Source organism: Rattus rattus, chromosome 1 (genome assembly GCF_011064425.1).
Source record: "Rattus rattus isolate New Zealand chromosome 1, Rrattus_CSIRO_v1, whole genome shotgun sequence".
NCBI lineage: Eukaryota > Metazoa > Chordata > Mammalia > Rodentia > Muridae > Rattus > Rattus rattus.
Genome location: NC_046154.1, coordinates 93,872,984 through 93,898,572, shown reverse-complemented (window position 1 = coordinate 93,898,572; position 25,589 = coordinate 93,872,984). Strand labels below are relative to the sequence as shown.

General features: G+C 44.8%; 1 protein-coding gene across 2 annotated transcripts in view; it reads left to right on the top strand.

The window, feature by feature from the left end:
• The window catches only part of LOC116901640 (paralemmin-2), a 278,561-nt gene extending 255,704 nt beyond the window's left edge, over nt 1-22,857 (top strand). For both annotated transcript variants that reach the window (XM_032903739.1, XM_032903747.1), the window contains 3 exons: nt 696-810; nt 1,826-1,847; nt 19,872-22,857. In XM_032903739.1, coding sequence (XP_032759630.1) covers nt 696-810; nt 1,826-1,847; nt 19,872-20,608 — 874 coding nt within the window. In that variant the 3' untranslated portion in view covers nt 20,609-22,857. The remainder of the gene's footprint in view (nt 1-695; nt 811-1,825; nt 1,848-19,871) is intronic.
• The last annotated feature ends 2,732 nt before the right edge of the window (nt 22,858-25,589 follow it).

The window sequence follows — 25,589 nt, the reverse complement described above, 5'->3', positions numbered from 1 at the left end:
AAGAGTAGAGCTGCTGAGCTTTATCCCCCAAGTAACAGCCATAGCTATTCTGGAATATTCTCAAAGACTCTTAGCAGTGCTAAAAGGTCTTTTCTTGAAGCTATATAGAATAGCAATCAAGAGACTATCAAGAAACTTGGTGGCAGGTGTGTCTGTCCCTTCTACTGTGTCCCTTTTTGTCAGTAGAGGTCACTGAGGGAGAGACAGCAACTCCAGGGTTCTGCCTAATAGCCACTTCTCAGCAGTTTATTTCCTCTGAGGAACACTGGCCTTTTGTCTTTTGCCCTTTGGCCATCCAAAGAGAAGAGACGGTATTCTGAAATAGCCAGGAGAGTATGAAGTTGTTTCCTTCTGGTTACATGTCCTGTGCTATGTATACATAATCTACCTCTGAAAAGAAATATACACCCCAGCAAGATAGTTGGGATGCCAGAGCAATGGGCACATCAAACCATGTGGCAGAGCCGTGGCCATGAAGCTACAGAGCCAGCTCTGAATTCTTTTCCCTTTGATCAGTGTCTTCCTGGCAACGAAGTTGGATGCACAGGATACTCCGTAATGGAAAATCTTTGGCCTGGTTTCTCGGTGTCGAGAACAATGAAAGTTACAGGTCACCAGCAGGAAGGTGGCTGCTCCCTTACCAATGGACAGTAGGGACCGTAAAGCATCTTGTGCTCTGTTTGTGTGTCTTCCAGGTTGGAGCAGGAAATACAAGCGCTCGAAAGTGAAGAGTCCCAGATATCCGCCAAAGAGCAGATCATCCTCGAGAAACTGAAGGAGACAGAGAAATCCTTCAAGGACTTGCAGAAGGTGAAGAAAAAAAAAAAAAAAAAAAGCAGAGTTCCTCTAATCCAAGTCAGGGGCGGTCCCCCAGGAAAGGGTGAGAGCAGCAGTTCTCAACCTTCCTAATGCTGAGACCCTTTAATGCAGTTCTCCATGTTGCTGTGACCCTCAACCATAAAATTATTTCGTTGCTTCTTCATAACTATAATTTTGCTGCTGTTATGGTCATAAATAAATATCTGATATGCAGTGTGTCTGACATGGGACTCCCAAAGAAGTTGTGACCCACAGGTTGGCCACTGGGATAGATGGTAGGCAGAGAAGTCTGATCCATACACTCTGAAGAAGTGCCAGGAACTGGCGCTGTTCCTGCAGCAGAGCGCCCTGTCTTCCTTAGGACGCCTGGGGACAAGTCTATTAAATCAATCCCATTTACATGCTGCTGTCTACACCCCATAGTTTCCTGATGTCTGAAGTCTTCAAATTACGCAATAGAATTGTAAGACCAGTTCCTATTAAGCAGATTAGATGACCTAGTGTGGCTTTATTAGAATTTGCCTCTCAAGTCTTTCCTTTATGAGAGGGCTGGAAGCAACACTGTAGCAAATAGGCAGAAATCATAATATACAGGGTGTAAATGAATGGGAACCTCCCTAAGTGAAAATAAATGGCTCTATGTGGTAACATCGAGAGAGGCCTTGAGGCTCTGAATATCTCAGGACCACATTCTCAGTGATAAAAAAACAAGCAAACCCCACCCAAAAAAAAAAAAAAAAAGTATATAAAATGAAATTCAAGATGGGATCCTTTAATAGTGCATCTCCAACTCAGAAGAGTTGCTGGATGACTGAAACTATCTCACAGTAAATTGATTGACATCCCCTGTAACTGAGAGTGTCAAATCCTTCACTGCCCCCAGGAGAAAAGTAAGCTTGGGTCTTGCCTGCTGCTGGCCAAGTTCTGGGTCCGTGTTTTGGGGGCTGGGAGTGGGACATGCTACACGCACACACAGTGACGCTCTACCCTGCTTTTGTCTCCACAGAGTTTCTCCACTGCTGATGGAGGTAAGTGAACACTGCCCTGACTGTACTCGGATGCTTTCCTCCTGGTCCGCTGAGTGGTTCTCATTCATGCAGACTCACCAGGAGACAACTGTGAGGGGACACTTCCTAAGGGCATCCCAGGCAAGGGGCAGCAACCTAGCTGGCAGCACCCTACGAGGTCACATTGCCTTCTTTTCTGCCTCTGCTTCTTGACTGGATGCTTCTATTAGCACATTGGCCAGCTCTTGGTCCGATGGCCTTAAACACTTGTCTGGACTTTTCTTGGAAGGGGTTGGCAAAAGAATATGCGGGAGTCAGAGCTAATATGCAGGAACCAGCCCATTGCCCCCAGTAACTAAGTCACATCAGAGGTGATTCGCTGTTTAGGAAAACTTCTGAGGCCTCTGGAGCTTTCTTTGCTCTCCTTCCCTCTATCCTCCCAGAACTATCTAGAATCTCCCTAGCCTTCCAAGGAAACTGGGCTAGGAATAATTTCCTTCCCTGCGGCGACATCTGACTCTGAGCCCTGGAAAGTGGGAGTAGGACTCTAGTCCTCCTAATCCCAGCCAGACAGGAAGGGACAGGTCCTTCTCCTGTTCCCTCCTCTGCCTTCCCTGGGCTGTGGGGATGAACTTGGGACCAAGCTTCTGTCCTTCACTGCAACTCCTGACCTCAACTACAAACTCAAAAGTTGTTACTGTCATCTTGGGCCTCACTACATGGGCTTGAAATGCAAGGACACATGGGAGCATCAGCCGCTACCCGCATCTCCTGTGGCTCTCACAGGGTCAGCCTCTAGCTTAGGAAGAGGATCAGAGGTCAGAGGAGTTGGCGTGAGAACATTTCCCATTGTTATTCAGAAAAAGGGGGGACAGTTTTTTAAAATATGACGACGTGTAATACATTTCTTCTGGCTTGACCGCAGGCCGGACATTTGTATATAAGACAGTTCTGACTGGTGCAAAAGACAGGCAAAATAAAACAGCAGAGAAGGTATCACAACTTCCCCCCACCCCAGTGAGGGGTTTGAGCTCCCTTATAGGCGATCCCTGAGGAGACATAAAGGAAACCTCCATTCTCAGAACCTGTAGCAGGAACACACCAGCAGGAACTCTGGGAGAAAAGAACCAACCATATTCCTAGGAGAGAATCCTAGTGTCTCTAGGATGTGACTCAACTGGAGCTCTTCTGTGCTTTGAGAGTGGGGAACAGATGAAGCGGGTGGCCCTGCACGGAGAGAAGCAGAGTTCAGAGGATTATGGAGGTGGAATCACTGCCAGGCTGGGCTGGGGCCGGGCCGCCGACCCACAGATTCTTGCACCTGCAGAACGTTGTGCTTTTGTGCTGTGCCCCTCCCCGCTCCTTCCTTTAACTGGGACCTTCCTTGGAATTTTCTCTTGTAGCTAGGGAAGGGAAGGCATCTGTACGTCCTGCCCTGAGTGGGCTGTGACTGTCATGGATGGCTGTGTAGTCCACTACTTAATAAGCCAACGTGGAGCCTTATCACCAGTTGTCACCACTGTCTCTTTCCTTCGCACCTCCACTCGTTTCCCCCTGAAGCCTTCCCACTGTAGTCTCTGAACCCTCCAAGTGTTCACAGAGGTAGGAGAAATCCTCACAAGAAAATTGGAAGCCTAAAGCTGGGTGAACTCAGGCTTAGGAGAATATGATTTTCGGGGGTCCTCTGGAGGGATTGCTCTGGTCTTACCTGTCCACTCCACATTGTGATCCCTCTGTGAACCTCTGTGGTTCTTACTAAGCCCGGACGACTTCTCCGTCAGTCGCACTTACTGACATGAAAGAAGTTTGAAGAAGGGCACACACACTGATGAGAATATGATCGGTGTCTACGTCGTTTTCTGGTCTGAGATAAAACCCCCAATGTGTCCCACTGGGGGACCTTGAGAAGCCTGGTTTTGTTTCAGAGATCCTAAGTTGATGAGACACTCTTAGAATCAATCAACTCTTGTTATTAAGGCCTAGTAAGAAATTATTCTAGGATAATACGGAAATGCGGATTACAGAGTATTGAGTATAAATTGCATATGGTACGTGCTTTAGTTTCATTTCTGTTGCTGTGATAAAATACCCAGACCTCCCCCCCCCAAATCAACTTAGAGGAAGAAGACTTTATGTTAACTCACAATCTCAGGTTGCAGCCTGTGATAGTAGGACGTAAAAACAACAGGAATTTAAAACACCCACAGTCAAGAACAGAGAGAAATAAATGCATACATACCTGCTTATTTGAACTCAGCTGCCTCTTTTCAGTCTTAACTAGGAGATGGTACCACCCACGGTGGGCAGTTCTTCCCACATTGATTAACATAAGACAATCTCCCAAGAGGCTAGAGGGACTGATTGTTCAGCATTTAAGACTACTTGTTGCACCTGGCAGTAGTGCATGCCTTTAATCCCAGCACTCAGGAGGATGAGTCAGGCTGAGCTCTGAGTTCAAGGCCAACCTGGTTTGTATAGTGAGTTTGAGGACACAGAAAAACCCTGTCTCAGAAAAACCCAGAAGGACATTAGAGGGGGGAGGGAAAGGAAGAAAGAAAGAAAGGGAGAGGGGGAAGGGAGGGAAGGAGGGAGGAAGGAAGGAAGGAAGGAAGGAAAAAGAAAGAAAAGGTAAGAAAAGGAAAGGGGGAAAAAGAGTGCTTGTGCTTGTTGCTCTTGCGAAGGACCTGGGTTCAGTTCCTAACACCCACAGTGTGTCCTCCAGTGCCAGGAGATCCAATATTGTCTTCTGAATTCTGAGAGCATCAGACATATATATATGGTATACATAATTCATGCAGGCAAAATACTCATACACCTAAAACAAAATAAATCTGAAATGAGAGAATTAAGGCAATTCTCTCCAGATATGCCTGCAGGCCAACCCGACCTGGAAAAGCCTCGTCTTCCCAGCTGATTCTAGATTACATCAAGTTGACACTTAAGTAGCCAGCACAGCATGAACCTTCTGCTACCGGTGTTCTAATATAAAGCCTTAGCCAGAACAAGCAAAGGAACATATGTGTCCCGGGCTTATCCCAGTCTTGCTATCAAGATACTGATCTTAGACTGCTGTTCTATCCCAGTCTGTGGTGTCCTGAGCCTGCACCCAAACCTCCATGCCATGATTGCGAAATCTCGAGGGAAGCTGCCCTTGTGTGTTCTTCATAACTGTGCAAGGAGACACTGAATGTCCGTCCCATGGGTGATGTTCTCTATCCTTTCTGACAGCACAGAGAATGCTGAGAGACCCCCTGGCTTTGACAGGAAGAGGACAGCTTAGTGACCGAGGCCACTGTGTGCTGAGCTTTCACAGTCTCCCTGGATGTGTGACAAATACGGTTTAGCAACCCCCCCCCTTTAAGATTATTTGTTTTATTTATGTGAGTACACTGCAGCTGTCTTCACACACCAGAAGAAGGCATCAGATCTCATTACAGATGGTTGTGAGCCACCATGTGGTTGCTGGGATTTGAACTCAGAATGTCTGGAAGAGCAGTCAGTGCTCTTAACCACTGAGCCATCTCTCCAGCCCACACTTACTTTTTTTCTTTTAAGGGAGAATTTCTCTATGCAGTCCTGACCATCCTAGAACTTGCTATGTAGACCAGACTGGCCTCAGATTCACGTAGATCTTCATGCTTCTGCCTCTGGAATTCTAGGCTTAAAGGTGTGCACCACCACACCTGACCTAAGGTTTGTACATAATGGTGCATTGAGGAGGCTACTCTGGTCCCCCTCTCATGAGCCATACCATCATCTCCTAGCAGAAGTCATGCAGGCCCAGCCTTCTAAGAGTTGTGGTTGTATCTAGTGCACATTAGACATTTCATTATCCATTTGCATCTGACCGGGAGGCGTCCCCTGGAGTAGGGTAAGCTCTGATCTCCTGGCTCTTTCAGAGGCACAGTCTCATGTCTGTAAGTGGCTCTTGCTTCCAGCTGCTGAAATGCTCGCCCCAGCAACCCTATATTGAACACAGAATATACTAGACACACATGTGACTGGTCATTGAGGTCTTACTTGGTCTTAATGGCTTGAACCTCTGTCTCTCATTTGAATGCGAAAAGGTTCCATTCCAGAGATGTCTGGAAGTCTTCAGTGAAACTCAAAAGGTCTCCAAGTCTGCTCTAGGCATCTTTCCTCTCCTCACTCACTGTAGTCCAGAGGGCTGCTCCTCCGTCTTTTCAGGAATCACTGTAATCAAAATGTTCCCAGCCCCCGAAGATGGGCTTATCCCACGCTGCTGTTGCTTGCCCCGCCAAGTGCTTGTTTGGGATACGCATCCTTCTGTACCTCCCCCACAGTGGAAGCAGAGAGATAGCTGCCAGCAGAGTTCGTGAGTAATAGAAGTTTGAGGTTAGAGAGAAATAGCCAACATTTATATGGCTACTCAGCCCGTTTCAAGTCCAGACCCATCTTTAGGGCCGCCTCTCCAGGCTGCTTCACAACCTTCTCCTAGGCAGATTTCCTCCCTTCGGTGAAAGGATATTCAAATCTGTCTTTCCTGCCTGGGTTCCACGCTCCAGGGTGTCTAAAGCTGGAGAGAGAAAGGTAACATGGCCTTTACAGTCTAAGGTCTTCCTACCTTGTCCTTGTGTCTTGTTCCTCCGTTTGTCTGGTTTGAGGGGTTGTTTGAGACAGTCTTACACTGTAGCCCTGGTTGGGCTGGGCTGGAATTCTACATACAGTAGGCTGGCCTCAAACTTGTGGCAATCCTCCTGCCTCTGCCTCCTGAATACTGAGATTATAGGCATGCACTACCGTATCTGCCTGGGGTTTCTTTATTGCTCTTCTTGTTGTAAGACAGGGTATTCCTCAGTAGTCTGGGCTAGCCTGGAACTCAGCGTATCACCCAGGCTGGCTTGGTCTTATGGCAGTGCTCTGGATGGCCTAGACTTCCAAAAGCTGGGGTTACAGGCATGAGAGTCCTTATCTATATGATGACCTGGGTTCTTTGTTTTGTTTTGTTTTTGTTTTTTTTGTTTTGTTTTGTTTTGTTTTGTTTTTAATCCCATGTGGTTGATATGGAAAAATCCATTGTCTTAGAAAAATTCCATCTTTGCCCTAAGAACACGATGGCCCAACATGAGCACATCCTGCACTGCTCTGACTCCTGTGTGAGTCGGCACACAGCCTGGTTACCATAGAGTGAAACTAATCCTAGTCCAGTGTCTGTTTACAGGTCTTCCCAGTGTGAAGGCTAAAAGGGGTAGGAGGTGAGAAAAGGATCTCCCGGAACTAAAGCAACATAATAGGGATAACCATACATAGGGAGGGAGCTGGAGAGATGGCTTTAAAATTCAGAAGTTTAGTGCTGTAATGCAAACGCAGATATTCTTAACCTAGAAGACACAGCTTTATCCTGGGCATGATCTGGAGGAGGGGAAGTGCTTAGGATGCACAGGGTGCAAAGGGTACGTAGGACACGTAGGATGGGAAGGATGCGCAGGATGCGAAGGTTGAGTAGAATGCGTAGGATGATATGCGTAAGATGCGCAGAAGGAGTAGGATGTGTAGGTTGCGCAGAATGAGTAGGATGTGTAGAGTGAGCAGAATGAGTAGGATGCGTAGGATGCGAAGGATGCGAAGGATGCGTGGGTTGCGAAGGGTACGTAGGACACGTAGGATGAGAAGGATGCACAGGATGCGTGGGATGAAGCGTAGGATGCACCAGATGCTGTGCGCAGAGCCGATCGCACAGGGCTCAGCCTAGGAGCACACAGTAGTAGATGGTCAGTTTTTGTGCTTCAGAGAAGTGATGATGATGATGGCCAGGAAGGGCAAAAGGGGGTAGAGAGAAAACAAATGCTAGGGCTAATATTTGGAAAAGTTAGGGGAAAAGTCAAAGTAAACCCTTGCCGGCATTAACAGTTAATTGTTTGGGGATCGTCAGGCAGTGAATTAAAGAAATGATCTAAACCAAGAATGTCGATAGCTATACATGTGACATAGCGTTTATCATTTTCACAAATCATCTATTCCAATATTTTGTGCCAGGAGAAAACTAGAGTAGCATGCTAGCCAGAGACCCGCTTTGAAAACTAGCTCTTTCTGTTTATCATGTAGGGGCTGCAAAGGAGTGAGACTCTGTTACTGCACAGTAGCACAGCAACTGATAAACAAACAAACAAACAAAAAATAAACAAACAAAATAAACAAATAAAACAAACAAAATAAACAAACAAACAAAAAAAGCCTCACTTCCATAAAACAAGTAAAACAAAACAAAAACTTTGTCATAAGGAGTGTTTTGGATTAAAATATAGTGTTCAAACATGATTTCAGTTTTTAAAAAATAGTTATTTTTGGCAGTAGGGGCATAGTTGGTCGTTAGAAGATGGAGACTCCTTTTGGTGGTTTCAGACAGAGAGCAGCCCAGAGGGGCAGGGGACTCAGTAGTAGCCACTGTCACTTTTCTCTCCCGGAGAGCGTCAGTGTATCAGACTTGTCCGGCGTACACAAGGCCCTGGATTCAGGGACAGCATTGCAGGGAGAACAAAGAGTACCTTAGTGTGGTAAGAAGAGAAGGGGGGCACTCTGTTCCGTGTGCATTTCAGTGTGGTGTCCCATGGTCGGTCGCTCGTGCCTAGTTCATAATGACTCTAAATGGCCCTCCTTGGCTTCTGTACACCATCAGGGCTTATTGGCCTAGACTCTTCATCTTTCTGATAACTATTCCCATATACAGTCCTGAGGCTTGAGCCCTCTGGCCAGAATCCCTCCTGCCTCAGCTGCTCTGCTGCTTTTCAGTCACCAGGCAAACATCCGGCATTGTGGACGCTGATCCTCTTGTCCTTGGCCGCCTGCGGGCCATTTATGTAGGGCAGGAAAAGCTGCTGGCTGAGCAGTGAACCCATTGGGCCTCCCAACACTGTGTCTGCTGTATTCCCTGTCTTCTGCCACCAGATGCGGTAAAGTTAGGTTTCCTCCCAGCTCCCTGACCTGCCAATCCGTTCACCCACAATGGATCCATCACCCGGGGGGAAGGGGCCGGCAGAGAGGCTGGTAAGTTCATGGACCATTTTTGCTTTGACAACAGGGCTGTCCAGGGGTTTGTGCTTCTCTGAGCTTTGTTTGTGAGATGGGTGTCCCTGTGTCCTCACACGGGGAGGCTCGTCCTTAGCCCAGTTTCAGACAGTGGCCACACAGGGCAGGATCAGCCCCACAGGAAGCTGAGGGCTACCATGGGGAAGTTGTAAGGAAATCATAGTGTGTTGTCCTTCCAGCTTTGGTGGGAAGGAGACATCTTTTTTTCAGTATGTGTGGTCATTGTATCTATCTCTGCTCTTAAGGTGAACCTGCATTGTATCTCTGGGGTTTTTTATTTTCCTCACTGATGTCGAGCCTCCTGAAAGGGCTGGGTGGGAAGCTTTTATTTTCCCCAAAGATTATGAATCACTACAAGGATCTATTGGGTATCGAGCTCTTCCCACAGTATGAATACGTACCCCCAAGTCTCACTTTTCTGGAGTTCTTAGTTATTGGGGGATATTTGGGGTTGAAAGCAAAAAAATTAAAGAATGTGTGCTTCTTGCTAACCATTCGGGCAGCGGTACATTGTACAGACTCTATATTTGTGAGTGTAGAATGTGAGGAACCATGCTCAGAAAAGTGTCCTCAGAGAAACACAGAACACAGACAATGACTCTCCCCACTGACCCATTTGCTCTTCTCCGTGGGCTGCGTCGGGGGTGCATGAAAGAATGACTTGGTCTGAGTTGTAATTAGTGCAATGGATTCAAATCTGAACGTTGGGTTTTGATTTATGCATGGTAGATAAATCCATGTGTAAACAAGTCTCATAATGGCACAGTTAAAACAAAACAATCGTGGGCTTTTAAGGCAGAGTAATCCTTATATAGGTCAGCCTGCATATTTTTTTTTGAAGTAAAACATCCCTCCTTATTTGGATATAAGGAAACATAAAAAGCCAACCACTGACACAGGTGGCATATGTACTAACTAAATGTCAATGTCAGATAGACAACTGTCAACACTTCCTTACACCCTGCTTTTACAAGGGTTCTAAAGCCGGGTGGGGTTGTAAGTGACATCTGGCCACCCCCAGGATGGGTTCCGCACCTCTGGAGATCTAGTGGAGGGGTGAGCTGGAGCCTGAAGCTTGCATTTATTCTATGCAAGACTCACTAACAGCCATGCTGGGGACTCTTCTGAGTGCTCCAGGGTATATATCTAAGGTCAACTGGGTAATGTGTTGAAAAGTCACATGTCTTCCTGCATGTTACTGACAAAGTTGGTGCTGATGGATCCTGGTAATTTGTGACCAGAAGCCTTCCAGTTCTTTTCCTCAAAGGTCATGAAGTATGATCCCAGTAGGGCCCAGTCAGCCCATAGATGTATGAATTCATGTCAAGAAGTACAAATGGAGGCTGAGTGTAGTGCAAATACCTTTAATCCCAGCATTCTGGAGGCAGAAGGATCCTGGTGGGTTTGAGGGCAGCCTGGTTTACATAGTGAGTTCCAGGACAGCAGGACTATGTGGAGAGACCCTGTCTCAAATAGAAATCGAGAGATAGGGTGAGAAGGAGAGAAAGAAGGAAGGAGGGAGAGAGGGAGGAAGGAGGGGGAGGAATGGATTGGGACAGCATTGATAGCCCAGCAATGTAAAGTGAAAATTCAGTGGTAATGCCCCTGTGCAACTGAAGCCTCAGGTAAGAATATACCTCCTCTTACAACCTGGCACGCTTCCAGTTCGAGGAGAGCACGAATACGTGATGACCCAGATAGAAAGTGTGTCTTTAGAAGTGTGTTGTGATCAGAGACTTTTAGAAAATAAATTTGCGTACACACTTATTAGCTAAGAACACGTTTGCATCTAAGCTCAGCTGTCGGCTATCGAGTGTCACGTGGTCAGCTGTTTGGCCAGGCTGTCTCTGGAATGGGGTGTTCACATTTGTTGTCAGGTTTACGGTGACCACAGAGTGTGCGGCGTACTTCCCTACAGCGTGTGTCACTAGAATTCTTCCAGGTGCAGCCCGTCTTGCTTTAGAACTGTCCTCTCAGAAATTCCTACAACCTCAGATCATTTGAAGGTCTCTGTTGAGTATTATTACGCACAGTACGATGGTTTAGAATTCGGAAGGTTTGGGATTCTGTCTAAATAAAATTTGTTTGGAATTCTGAGGCCCTATTCCAGCCCCTACCGAGATAGAGCTCCCAGCGCTCTCAAGCCCTCAGTCATGTCCCATGCTGAGCAGAGTGTAACCTCCCCACAAGTGGTCCATTCCCTCTTCTACTGGTTCTATTAGAACACTTCCCCTGACAGGACTCTCATTTTCCTACCTCATCTTCCGCCTCGTGGTCCTTACTCTGTCCCTGGAGCCACTGATGTCATAACTAACACCACACAGTCTCTTGGTTGTTTTGACAAAACTCCCAACACCCTCTCCTCTCTTCCCTGGGACACACCTCACTCTGTCTCCAGGCTTTTAAAAGTACAATGCTCAGAGCCCTCCAGAATACTCTGGGGTAGACCAAGATTCTCTCTCAAACATGACACCGCAGCTGTGGCGTCTGTCACTTTTGCCATTCGGCCTCCCTATCCAAAGTGAAGCCTCAGCGCTGTTCTGGGTGACCCAACTCAGCATCTCGGTCAATTCCATGATGGGCAATGTGTCTGCATGCTTTCAACTAAACGTGTAGTGTGTTCCTGTCCGTTGGTTCCATGCATTTCACATAGACGAGCCTTTTGAACACATTTGTTTCAGTGGGCACACGTGTGTGTGTGTGTGCTGAGGTGTACAGAGTCCAGAGATTGAAGTCATGTGTCTTCCTCAGTCACTTTCTGTCTTAATTTTTGACACAGGTTTCTCCCAGACCTGTAGCAATTGTTCTGACTGGACGGGCTGGCCAAAAACCACCAAAGATCCTTCTTCCTCAGCCTCCCCAGCACAAGGATTAGAGGTGCACACTTCCACACCCCATTTCTTATGCTAATGCTGGGGATCCAAACTCAGTTCTCCATGCCTTTGAAGCTACTAAGTTACCCACTGAGCCATTTCCCCATCCCCCACTCAACATATATATTTATTACTCTCAAAAGAGAAAAATGAGAAGCTATGTATTCTTATGCCTTTGTCAATCTGACGTGACCATTAACATTTCTTCTTGACAAGTCAATGACCCCTGCTTGTTGGGGGTTTCCCAGAGTCACAGCAGGAAGGAGGGAAGGGAATGTAGTCATGATCTGATAACTAAGACTCTAGTGTTCTTTCCCATTTATCTAAGAGTCACTTGTGTTTACATATTGTGTTTCTGTATCAGATTTGAATCAAGGGTTTAACCACTTGAAAACGGAAAACTGCTCTCTGTTGTTAGGGTCTTTATACGTCAGGATGACAGTACCTCACAATCTCAATTGTCTTCCTCAATTCATTTCCACCTCAGCTTTGAAAAAGCAGGCATTAGTTTTCATTGTTCTACCAATAAAAATGTTACAGGTTGCGCCAAAGTCAGGGTAGTGAGGTCACGTACACCATTAGAGATCTCTTGGTTCTTGGCAACCTTAACTCAACACCTATGGGACTGTCTCAACACCCAGAGCCCATGTGTCTAGCTTGTTCACATAGATACAACATCATTGCAATCTCAATGTACCTTATATCCAACATTAGCCAGTCCTTCTAGGGACTTAAACTAAAACAAAAATGAGATCCCACTGGATAGTTTCAGTGTGATGGCTCTATACAGCACTTGGTGGCCCCTGCTCTTTGACAACTGTGTCTAGAGTTAATTTATCCCAAGTATCACACTCCTATGGGATCTAGTGTCTCTCCTTTTTAACAGTCAGAACGTTGAGTGCCAACCTCCAGCGTCTTCTATGACTCTCAGGATTCTTGAAGTAACATGATTGGGGAAGGGAACTGAGGCTCTGTGTTCAAAGCCCAGAGCAGCCATAGCTTGGAGCTCAGGATAAGTTTCCTGACTTGACTCACTGGGGCTCTGTGTCTTCTCTGTCATGTGCTCCTGGCTTGCTTTCTTAACCAAAAAAGAGTGAAGCCAGAGATAAGAAATTAGCATTATCTCTGTTAGCCACCAATAGCACTCATTTACTAGCTTCATTAATTCATTATTTCATTTATTCATTCATGGATGTTTAGGTTATTTTAATTGATACAGAATAATTGAATTTATAGGATACATAGTGACAATTCAGGACAGGTATGAAATATGTAATAAATCAAGAATATCAATATTTTCATCCTCGTATAAACATTGCTCATTTTTTCACATTGGGAACCTAGGGAAAAAAATCATTGTAAACTGTCATTTACTCTATATGTTCTCTAGTAACTACTTACGTGTAACTATTAACTTATGAGATCCTGCTAGGCTGTAGAATATTAAGGTCCTTGGGAAAACAATTGAGTCAAAATCGTTTTTCATCCTTGGTTTTTGAAGTAAGAGATTGACCTTTGAGATGAGAGGGAAAATCTGCTCTAAATTAATTCCCTGGTTTTTATTGTTGATAGTGTAATGTTCAATCTTACAGGACCAACATCAAGAGAAGGTATGAATACGTGTGTGTATTCATAACCACATGCTCAAGACCATATGTAGGTGCATTTGTTCAATAAGCCAAGCGTGTGTTTAACTTGCCCATGAGAGGTTACAATGCCAGCTACTGGGGTTCCTTCAGGCAGGACCTCAATATCCTCCCTTGCGAGTGACTATCTGTGCCTAAGATTCTCTCCTGTGCATGACCCTGGCTCGTGAGCCGCCCTGGCTGCACCAACACTGTGTAAATGAGGAGTGATGAGGCCCAAATATGGTTATGACCAGGACACATGTTCAGATCCACTGTCTCTCTGCCTCTTCAGACGCCCCCCATCAAACCGACAAATGACAGTGAGGCATGTGATTCTGCTATGTGCACATGGCCCTGCGCCATTCTCCCCTCTTCTGTGACCTTTGTGAGGCAAAAGACATGAGCTGGGAGTTCAAGCCTGAGTCAGGGGATTGCACCATGATGGAATTTTCCATCCCTCGGGTCACAGTCGTGTATGTGTGCTGGTTCTGAGGCTGGGTCCTGCTCTTGGTCTTCCTCTTACCTGCATCGGGTGCCCTTGCTGTCTCTGCTATAGGCAGCTTACACCGTCACAGCTGCTCTCTGTTTGCCAGAGGTAAAGGGAAGCCCGGAATGAGTCTGAACGGAACTAAGCATTTTCTGCTGCTCAGACCCATCTCTCTGGGTTCTCCAAAGCCCTGGGTCATCACAAAAGTGTCTGTCATTTGGGTATAGGGGACAAGAGGGGACAGAAGGGAAGGCTCCAAATCAAAGCAGCCAAACAGCCACTGGTTCGTATTCCTCTGAAGAATGAAGTCACATTGGCTCGTTTTCAGACACGCTACCCAGCTGTCTTGTTGAATTAGTGGAAAACATAAAACTGTTTTATGTGTTCCACTCCTACTGATGTCCACGCACAAAGTTTGGAAGTCAACAATTGAATATATTGTTCACTAAAAGTGTACTTCCCGGCTCCAAGCAGCCTTTCAGTGAAACTTTCATTAAACTGTCTTGGATCTCCTGTTCCCACCCACCTTTTCCTGGAAGTCATGGAAAGGTTTTTCTTCAGATCTTTCCCCTCATGTCCACGGGGCTCTCAGCCAGTCCTCGAGGGGCTCATGGCCAAGAAAACACTTTCCTCACTTCACCCCATTTGAGTCTCGCCTCTGCATAGACTGCTGAGACCTTTCATGTCGGGAGGCTTAGGGAATGTCGTGCCAACTGGAAGCCCTTCTTGTTGCTACAGACAAGGCATGCTAGAAGGGAGGGGTGTCGAATATAAATTTCTTGGCACATGATGCTTTAAATTTGTATATGTTGGAAACAAAATGCTGTCGGGCTTGGTGGCATGAGCCTGTAACCCCAAAGCTGGGGAGGCTGAGGCAAAAAGAGAGTTCAAGGCTAGCCCGGGCAACTGAATGAGACCATGTCTCAAAATAAAAATTAAAAAGATGTCAAGGGGCCAAGTGTGGTAGGACCTACCTATCACCCCAGCATTCAGGAGGTACAGGAAGGAGGTTTGGGAGTTCAAGGTCATTCTGGACTACATAGTGAGTTCGAGGCCAGCCTAGACCGTATGAGGCTGTGTCTCAAAAGTAGAAAGAGAAGTGCAGATGTTGTCGGGTAGTAGAACATTTGTCTGGAGTGCAGAAGGAGGTACTTCAATCCTGTGTGCTCTAGGACAGCTGCTTCTTTAGCAAACAAACCAACCAAATAAACAAATAAAGTTCCCCAAAGTTGCCGAGAGTGGTGGCATACACCTGTAATCCCATGAAGCTGAGGAGGAAGGATGGACAAGTTTGAAGCAAAGTGATCTACATAGCAAGACCCTGTCTCAGAAAAAATTGTTCGGGCTGGATCTGTAGCCCAGCGATACGGTGCCTGCTGAGCATGTATAAGGCCTTAGGGTCAACCCTAATGCTGCTGCCTGCAAAAGGGGGAGAAGAAAATGAGAGTGATCATATCCAACCAGTTCATCTCCACTTTCATTCAGTTTGGTGTGTTACTGCTTAGGAACCAAAGCAAAAATATGGGTCCCACTCATTGAAAACACTGAGGTAAACATTCTTAACCTCCTGTGTAGCTTTCTGGGAGTTTAGTGAACATTTCCTTGTTACCCTCAGGTAGGACTAAGTCATTGCCCTTGATTAAGTCAGAGATGTTCAATGGTACCCTTTGAACAGAGATGTTCTCCTAGGTACCCTTTACCAAAGAAGAGCAAATGCAGACAGAAATTAGGACCACATCCCCATTGAACCTCTATTAACTAAATATCTTTAATTAATTAATTATTGATTAATTAAAAACGCTCAAACATTAATTAAACTTTGTACTTCCTTTTTAAATTTTATTTTTCTTGGATATTTTATGCAGTTACATTTCAAATGTTACCCTCTTCCCCCCCCACTCCTGTACCCCTCCCTTGTGCTTCCTTTTAAAGCCTTACTTTTTACTTACTTTTAGTTTTAGAAGAAATAAATTAAGTAATAATTGATTAATTGAAATCTTTCCTTCCTTTTAAAGCCTTTTTACCTAGAAGAAAAAAAGTGCATATGGATATTGTACTTTATGACATAGCATATCTAAGTTATAACATACTTAAAATATTCTGTGCTCAATTCTAGAAACATTGAACTGATCATATACAATATGTACTTATAAATATACATATACATATAATGACATAGTGTTCACATGTGGTTCTGTCCCAGTGTCATGTCATACTTAATAACATTTGAAATAACACACAAAAACTAAGAGGTATTCAGAGGCCAGTGTGGTGGTCCATGCGTGCAATCCCAGTATTCTGGAGGGTGAGGCTTGAAAAGCAAATTTGAGGCCAGCTTGAGCATCACATGGAGTTTTTAAATGGAGTTTGAGGTTTGATTTCCTCCCTGTTGCGTAAGTTACACAGTGATACTTCTCAAATTCCATGATCTGCTTCCTTTTCTCCCTGCTGCCCCAGCTACATTCACCACCTTTCTGTCTGGATGACACCCAGCTTCCCCTTCTTCCCCAATGAACTTGTCCCTCCTTTTCCTATGTCACCTTTCCAGAGAAGAAATACTTCCTTTTTTCCCCCGCCACCCTCTAGTTCCAGGAGCAGACAAAGCTGAAAAGAGGTTGTGTGCAGAGTGCTGGGGAAGGAGTGATAATGGACCCACTATGCGGTTGATATGGGAGAGAGAGACATCTCTGAACACCCCCATGTTATTTATTTGTATTCTGTCACACCAGCATAGAAATATTTTATTCCATGCTTTGTACCGATGGCAGGTTAATAGGTCATATTGTTTACATGTCACTGGAACTTTGGGAGATAATTCAATATTCTACCTATAACCATTAATCATTATGCTAATAGTAGTAAGATTTAATATTTAAATTCAAATCTGAATTCTTAATTAAGCTGTAATATTTATAAAAACAAGCTTTAGGGTTCGTGTAAAGTTGTAAATACCCATTTTGCTTTTCTGATCACATGTTATACAGAAAGTCACTAAGATAAATATTTTTTTTTTATGTCACAGTCTTTGTATGTGAATCCATGTACCTCCGTGACAAATATTGGTTGGTCTCCCATGATGTCACTTGAAAACTCATTATCTTTATGCCAAGCAACTAAAATGTTCAAAATGGATATTGTTAAAACTAGAGTTTTCTTCTGGGTGGTTTTAGCTCAGTTGTCAACCTTGAACAGATTGTATCTTAGCCCGCAAGCAACTGCAGCAATGTTATTGCTGACTCCTTAAACTGTTACAAGCATTAATTGTTGCGAGAAACTGTCTTTGCTGTCCTATTATACAAAGTATTTGTGACTGGTGAAAATCATTTAGTTACATTTGTTTGACAAATGTGTATATCAGATGCCTTATAGAAAAGGTTCTAGGGTAGGCGCTAACAATGGCAAATCACACAAAGATGGTAGGCAAGAATTTTTTTTTAAAAGATCCTATGAATCTGATAAATCATGACTACAAATACTAGTGTATGGTGCTCGCTATAGTCTCAGCATTTGGGAAGACTTGGAGTTCAAAACCACCTGGACCATCCAAACACACTGCGGGGTAGAGATTGTTAAGTGTCGTTGGAGAAGTTTCAAAAGTGTTCAGTTAGTCCTTAGAGGAGAGGGGTGACATAGAGGCGGGGAAAGCATCTGGGAGAGGGGGGCAGTGGTCTTGACATTGATGGTTGTGCCCCATTTGAATGTGTAGAAAGTGCAAAGGATGGTGCAGGCAAAGGTCTTAAAACCAGAGACTGCTTAGATACGGCTTGGAGAGATTTGCTTGTCTGTGAGGGGGAGGAGAGATAGAATTTAGCAGCTGAAAGGCAACCAGGAACTTCTTAGCAAGTTGTAGGTATTCAGGAAAAATTAAAAAAAAGCAGAGGGGTTCAGGCATTGGTGAACATGTATGTGGCCTGAGATTCTAGATTACTGGAGGAGAATGGTGAACAGCAGGTCAGGCAGAAGGACCACAGGCCCAGGAGGAAGGCATCCTGAACATAAGGTGAGGTTTGTTGTGGCCACTGTGTCTGGAAAGCACAGAAGCTCCCTGGTTTACTAGGGAGCAGATTTCTGAGAAGGGAAACTCAGGCAGGAGGAGCCCTGGCTACAGGCTTAGCAAACGTCTCCAATAAATGGCCTGCTTGTAAAAATTTTAGACTCTGAACCATATATGGACTCTGTTAGCAAACTGTCTCTTTATCTCCCTCCTTCCCTCTCTCCCCTCTCTCTCCCCTTCCCTTTCTACTCCCCCTCTATCTCTCTTTCCCTCCTTCCCTTCTATCTCTCCCAATTTCCTTCCTTCTCCTCATTTCTTTCTCTTCCTTTTTCTCCTCTTCTATTTCCTCTTCCTTCTGTCTCCTATCTTCTTTCTTTTTTCTTTTTGAGATGGGGTCTCAGGTAGTCCGTACCGGCCCTAAACTCACTATACAGTGGAGATCAACCTTGAAGTCCTCATCCTCCTGTTTCCATCTCCCAAATGACTTCCTTCATTTTATACAACCTTTAAATATATAGAAAGAAAGCCATTCTTCCTCCTGACCATGTAAAAGCAGGTCCCGATCTGTTTTTGTCTCTCTCCCTCCATATGTATAGTCCTCAGGACTTGAGTAGAAAACTTGAGGAGTCTGGACTGAGGCCTGGTGGAAGAGGCGGTGCTGAAGAAAATTGGAATCCCTGAAGCAGATCCTCTCAGTGACTGGATGTGAGAGATTAGAATGGGAGGGAGGATCAGATGTGATTCAGGCTTTTGGCTTATAAGACTAAAAATGACTAAGCTGTGGTACTGATGTCACCTCACACCAAGATGAGGGGGAAAGCTGAGAGGAGAGGAAATGGTTTGAAGGTGCTGAGCCCAGTGTGTCCGATTACTATCTAGGCCCAGTGGTCCTCAACCTTCCTAACACCGAGACCCTTCAACACAGTCCCTCATGTTATGGTAACCCCCAAATCACAAAATTATTGTTTCTACTTCATAACTGAAATTCTGCTACTGCTATGAATCATAATGTAAATATCTGTGTCTTCTGATGGTCTTAGGTGACCTCCGTGAAAGGGTCATTAAATCACCCCCAGGTTGAGACCCACTAGACTCAACCGTTGGATATCCCAAGAGGCTATAGACAGAAGAGAGCTGGTGCTTAGGAACACTAGATTGGCATCGGGACATGAGATGGTTGGAGAGTCTGGTCCCTTGGGTGCACTTCCTCAGCCTAGGGAAAAGGAAAGGAGAGTCTCATGGTGGTGATCGACAGGCATGATATGGCGTAGAACAGAAGAAAAAAAAAAGACAACAGAAGGGAAAATATAAAGAGACAGAGCCACGAGCCTTAACACTGAGTGGATAAGAGAGAGCAAAGGCTTTTGGGAGCATCAGCCCCAGTTCTTATGTCACAGGTGGTGAGACAACCTGTTCTTTACTGGCTTTTTAAAAGAACCTTCAATAATTGACTAGGGTACTCTCAGAGCATGGAGTACCAACGCTTTCATAGTCTTTGCACCATAGCCAGTTGTAGGATAGTGGAGGACACTTGTATCCCATCTGAGAACACTCACCATCTTCTCCATTAACACTCAGAGGAAATGTACCAGAAAAACTAGATGCACGTTTGATGAGCGTGGGGTAAACAGCTGTAAGGTTCTGGACCTTAGGTACAGAAATTGTAAATAGCCCTAAGCAGATCTCGGTCAAGGTCATTTGCACGCTGCTGGTCTTTCCATCCATCTGTCCTGTTATATAAGTCTCTTCTTTTAGCCGGTCTCCTAAAAGGCCTGAATTCATTGACATATGATAACTGTGTGCACTTGTCTTCCCACTGCATTAAGCTGCTGTGTTAAAACACACACACAACCGCCTCTATCCACACCGCACACCTCATGCTAACACTCAGGATGCTTAGTGGTTACAATAGAAAGGGCACAAACCACCTTTTTTTTTTGTGTCTGTTTGGCAATTAACCATTCACTGGCTTTTTTTGTTGTAACATGCACTTCCTTTCTCTTGTTTTCATTCAAGCTATATACGCCATGGAAATTAATGTGGAGAAAGACAAACAAACAGGAGAGACCAAGATTCTCTCTGCATCCACCATTGGCCCAGAGGGGGTCCATCAGAGAGGAGTCAAAGTCTATGATGATGGTACCAAAGTAGTGTATGAGGTGCACTCAGGAGGCACCGTGGTAGAGAACGGAGTCCACAAATTAAGCGCAAAGGATGTGGAAGAGCTAATTCAGAAGGCTGGACAATCGAGCTTCAGAGGACACATGTCAGAAAGAACTGTTGTTGCAGATGGGAGCCTAGGCCATCCCAAGGAACACATGCTCTGCAAAGAGGCCAAGTTAGAAATGGTGCAAAAATCCAGGAAAGATCAGTCTTCGGGAAACCCCGGGCAGCAAGCCCAACCCCCCAGCACAGAGGGTCCAGAGGTCAACCTGGATCAACCGGTCACCATGATTTTTATGGGCTACCAAAACATCGAGGATGAAGAGGAGACTAAGAAGGTGCTAGGCTATGACGAAACCATCAAGGCCGAATTAGTGCTGATTGACGAAGACGATGAAAAGTCGCTGAGGGAGAAGACAGTGACGGATGTGTCCACGATCGATGGGAATGCAGCTGAACTGGTGTCCGGCAGGCCCATGTCAGACACCACAGAACCCTCATCCCCAGAAGACAAGGAAGAGAGCCTGGCCACAGACCCGGCCCCAGGTACCCAAAAGAAAAAGCGCTGTCAATGCTGTGTTGTCATGTGACCACTTCTTTCTCCTCCCCTTTCTTCCGGGCAGCCTCTCTACTCTCCGCCTCTTAAATAGACCTCACTGTACCACTAACTGCGATACTGTGAACTGGAAGCAATCACCTGCCTTGCCTCGCAGTTGGATTTGCTTTGATCTCTCCCTCACATCTTTCCTCCTCCTCACTTGGGAAACAACGTGCATGTGTGTGCTTCATTTTCTCCCCCCAAGAACTTACTTTTTTTTCCTCTAAACCTTTCTTTGTGTCTTCGAGAGTTGAATCCGTGCGCTACTGCTCGATTGGAGTGGACTCTTCATAGCAGCTGGTTATCTTGTAGCCTTAATTGACTTGACTGGACTCCAACCGTTGGCACCGGGGGTTTTCATTTCGGCGTGTGTTCCTCTAACCTAGACCTAGACACACACACACACACACACACACACACACACACACACACACACACACACACACACACACACACACTGCCGTGCCCCTGGCTTCTCACCTGCCTCCTCTGCTGTGTAGATCTTTGTTTTTATACCTTGTGTGGCAGAAATGCTGTGGGCTGTAGCCGGTTGCTAGCGTAGCCAAAAGTGGACCTACCTTAATCTGGGCCGTTCTAGGATGACGCTTTTCCTTTGCTGCCTTACGTAAGCTTCCAGATTCCAGTATTGTGCTTTCCTTCTGTTAAAACCACAATGAAGTTGACCTGAGAGCAAAGAACCCAGCGCCTGTCCCAGCGGAAGTGTAGGGACTGACTCACCACCTGGCGGTCAGCAGCTCTCTATGGCTTACGCAATGAACCCTTTGTACGGGATTTTCTAAGGACCTCAGGCCACCATTGTTCTCTGCGCCCGCTGTGCTCGCCAGTCCACAAGCCTTGTTTCCATGCTCCCCGAAAATGTAAAATTTCATATTGTTTTCCTTTTCATGTATATTTTCTGATAGAACTCATCTATTTTCAAAGAGGGGATCGTTTTGAGAGGTCTCTCTGCAGTGACCATATTCCTTAAAACAGTCTTTCTGACATAGTGGGGCTGTCATAATATCCCCCACTGTATCAAGGATGGTGCTGTATGCATTAACTGTCCATTTCCTGCGCCCAGTCTTACATCTGTGCTTTTTTTAAAATTTAATGTCCCCATGGGTAAGAGAATGTTTCAGGTAATGTCAATATATAGGTATCTTCAGTCAAAAAAAAAAAAAAAAACAACAAAAATTTTTTTTCAATGAAAATTGGAAAAATGTTGAAAGAAGATGAACTTGAATTCTACCACATAGTCTAAGTGACACATTCCTGGACTTCTTAAAGCACCGTTTCTTCATGTCTGGGAATGATAGAATCTTGAAGAATTTTTTTAAACTTCAAACTTGATAAACGACCCTTGAGATCCATAGTTAGCTCTGCCCCAAACTGGATAGCCATGTGTTTAGTGAAAGCAAAAGGAAGAGATTTAGAAAAAGAGTCTAATACAGGAGCAAGGGGGAGTGGGGCTGTGTTAACTGATTGTAATGAGATAACTTCATTTACCCCGTCACCATAGCTTCATACAAATCAGTAACAGAACCATGTGTGTTCCCATGGAAGAGCCACATCCTATGACCTACCACATCATGTCTTCACGTATCTTGGAAGTGGCTCAGAAAAAAGTAATAATGACAAGGAAGCCTGGAGGGTTGCAGCACAGAACCGAGTAAATTTGTCCCATTTAGCTTGGGTGAGGATAAATCTGACATTTTGTTAGTTTCTTGGCTCCAAGTCATATTTATTATAATTAGAGGAAGATGACATTTCCATTTCTGTTCTTCTTTTCTTAAGTAGTTTTATTTTTATTGAGCACAACATGAGTCATTTTTAATCCTTCCTATGTAAACAAGAAAAAAAATTAAAGAAAGGAATAGCAAAGGAATGAGCAAAGTTTTCCTCAGGAGATAACTGGGGATTACCCCCAGGTCTGGGCTTCGCAAAAGTAGCTGTGGAAGATGGCAGCGACTCTGTTACCTGGGAATTGGCAGTGCCAACAGCCCACACTGCCCTCAACTTCATTTCCCCCAGTGGTTAAATAGCACACCAGCCTCGAACAAAACACCATGTGGATAAACCCATTTCCACAGAAGGAGAAACTCGTTCTCATGGTTTTAGACAATCCATCATCTTAAGAAGCCATTTGGGAAATATACAATCTAAAAGTTTACTTAGCCTGTCTTTCTATTCTCTTGGGGATTTGGACTGCCCAGTGTGAGATTTCAAAAGCACAGTGAGGAGGGGTTGGGGATTTAGCTCAGTGGTAGAGCGCTTGCCTAGGAAGCGCAAGGCCCTGGGTTCGGTCCCCAGCTCCGGAAAAACAAAAGCACAGTGAGGGGTTGCACGCAGAGCTCAGGGCCCCTGGGCCTGCTGCTTGGAGTTTTCAGGACACATCACCCCTGTCCTTCCTCCTGAGAACTACTTATCTATGAAGACAACAGTCTGTACCTCCCACTGCCTAAGCTCTCAAGGACCAAGGATAACCACCACCTCCCCCAAGCTATTGGTCATTATTGTGAGCAAGTAACTAGTAAACTCTGAGTTAGGATTTGCTCTATACTTTTGTTATTAAAGAGTACCATTTAGTTGAAGTTAAGACTTAATGCCCTTATGAAAATCATTTGGGGGTACAGTAAATGAAAGTATGTTTGAATATGGCTAATGTTTGCATGCTATTCCAGTCTCTGTGGGGGACTCAGGCTCAGCCCATCCTTTTCACAGAATGAGCCTTGATCAGCCACCAACAGCATCAAGTTATAGCCTTAGTGATGGAAATGTAAGCAGGGTCCTAATTGGGACTGCCCTTCCCATGCTATTGACAGTCTCGTTCTCTCTCCCTCTCTCTCTCTCTCTCTCTCTCTCTCTCTCTCTCTCTCTCTCTCTCTCTCTCTCTCTGTCTCAGTCTCTTCCTCTCTCTAATCTGTGGTATCACCCCTTCTAAAAGCAAGGCATGTGGCTGTGTGGTTATAACGAGACATAAGCAGAGTAAAGAATCCATGATAAAGTTGCAAAACCACAATCTTGTTTTGAGCTAATGTTAACTGAGTTGTTCTTTAAAATGTAATCCATTTCCACCCATCATGGTGGAGAGCACTTTTCATCCCAGCATTAGGGAGGCAGACGTAGGCAAATCCCTGTTAGTCTAAGGCCAGCCTGGTCTAGAGAGTGAATCAGATTAACGGGGGCTACATAGTGAGACCCTGCCTCAAAAAATACCCCCCACATATGTGATATATATATATTATATATATATATAGTCCTCTTTTAAATAAAAGAGAAAAAGGAGAAAGTGAATATATTTATTTCAATGGTATTTAATTAGATTTTTTTTTCTTGACAGTTACAATGGCCAGGTCTAGCCCCACATATCTAAAGAATCTAATATTCTTGACATTTTTGTCTTTTAACATGCCGTAGGACAACACTTAGGGGATTCTTTTTTAACCTTTTACCATGATTTTATTCTTTTCCTTTTGTAACAACAAAAACCAAGTTGCTTCTTAGATGATAGACTATGTGGTGATTCCAGTCATCGTTGGCGGTGTTGAGGAGAGAGCCAAAAACCTCCCTTCTGTACTGAGATTTTATGTAAAGGCAAGCGCATGTAGAGAGCTTCCCAGGCATACGGCATTATCTCTGGGACGGAACTCTGGAGCCAAACTCCTTCACTTCTGGAAGAATTCTCTTTTTCAGGAACCGCAGAACACTCTCAAACACTGTACGCCACTTAACATCAGAACCAACGGGTATCAGAAAAAAACAGAGAGTAGTGGAGTAAGGAGACAGAGGGAAAATATTGAAATACTTGCCTCGGCCTTGTCTATTTGAAAGACAGATGAAGGTAGACAGAACAGGCACCAGGGACATTTTTGGTTGATGTTGGTCTTACTTAAAACCTACACGGTGGGTTACTCTCCTCATGGCTGGAAAGCACAGGAAGCCTGCCCTTCTCTGGCAGATACACCCTCATGCCCTGCAGTGTCAGCTTACGGTTCAAACCATTCCAAGGTGAACAGTTTCATATTGTGCTTTTTGTAATATTCTTTATAACTGACTCTATAAATTCCCAGCATCTTAAAGAGATAGGTTTCAAAAGCTTTATAAATATGCGATTGTTCGAAAGCTCCCTGGTCTATTAATCAAGACGTATTGATTAGGACAGACCTGGAAATTGTTCTTGGTTCTACTGGGCTAGTAAAACACTGCAGGGGCTTCCGAGTTATTGGTACATATAAAACAGCTCAAACTAATGAGAAAAACGGGGTCTTAGGTCTTGCTGGCCTTTCACCTTCACAGGCTAGCCTCCTTTAGAACTTGCCAGGAAAACCTACCTGCATCTTTTAGGGAAAAAAGCTAAAATCCCTCGTTAGGAGAGTGAAATAATTTTTTATGACTTCAGCAAACTTCTTAAATCCACTTCGCTAAAATTCCAAATGCTGACTGTTTACATGTAGAGAGTTATAAAGACTACATCCTAAAAGTTTTTCAAAGAACATTTCACCGGCGATCCTCTGACCAGTTCCCCCAACCTTTTTACATAACTCGAGGCCTGTGCTTCCCCTCCCTACACCAGAGGGTCAGAACTGCCACACAAAGGCCTCGCTGCCAATGTGAAAATAGGTAACAGAGGGACCACAGACTTTGTCCATCACAGATCTGGACAGCCTTAACTTTTTTTAACAATAATCATGGTGGTGATGTGACAATAACAGTAATTTTCACTGTCTTCTCTTACCAGACAGGGGAACAAAATGTTTCCTGATGTTCATGACTTTTTTACATATTGTGACTATTCCTAAGTTTCTATAGGCTGAGGTGTGAATGGTCATTTCTTTCCCCACTGCTTCCAACTGATTACCTGGCTGCTGCTGCTGCTGCTGCTGCTGCTGCTTCTTCTTCTTCTTCTTCTTCTTCTTCTTCTTCTTCTTCTTCTTCTTCTTCTTCTTCTTCTTCTTCTTCTTCTTCTTCTTCTT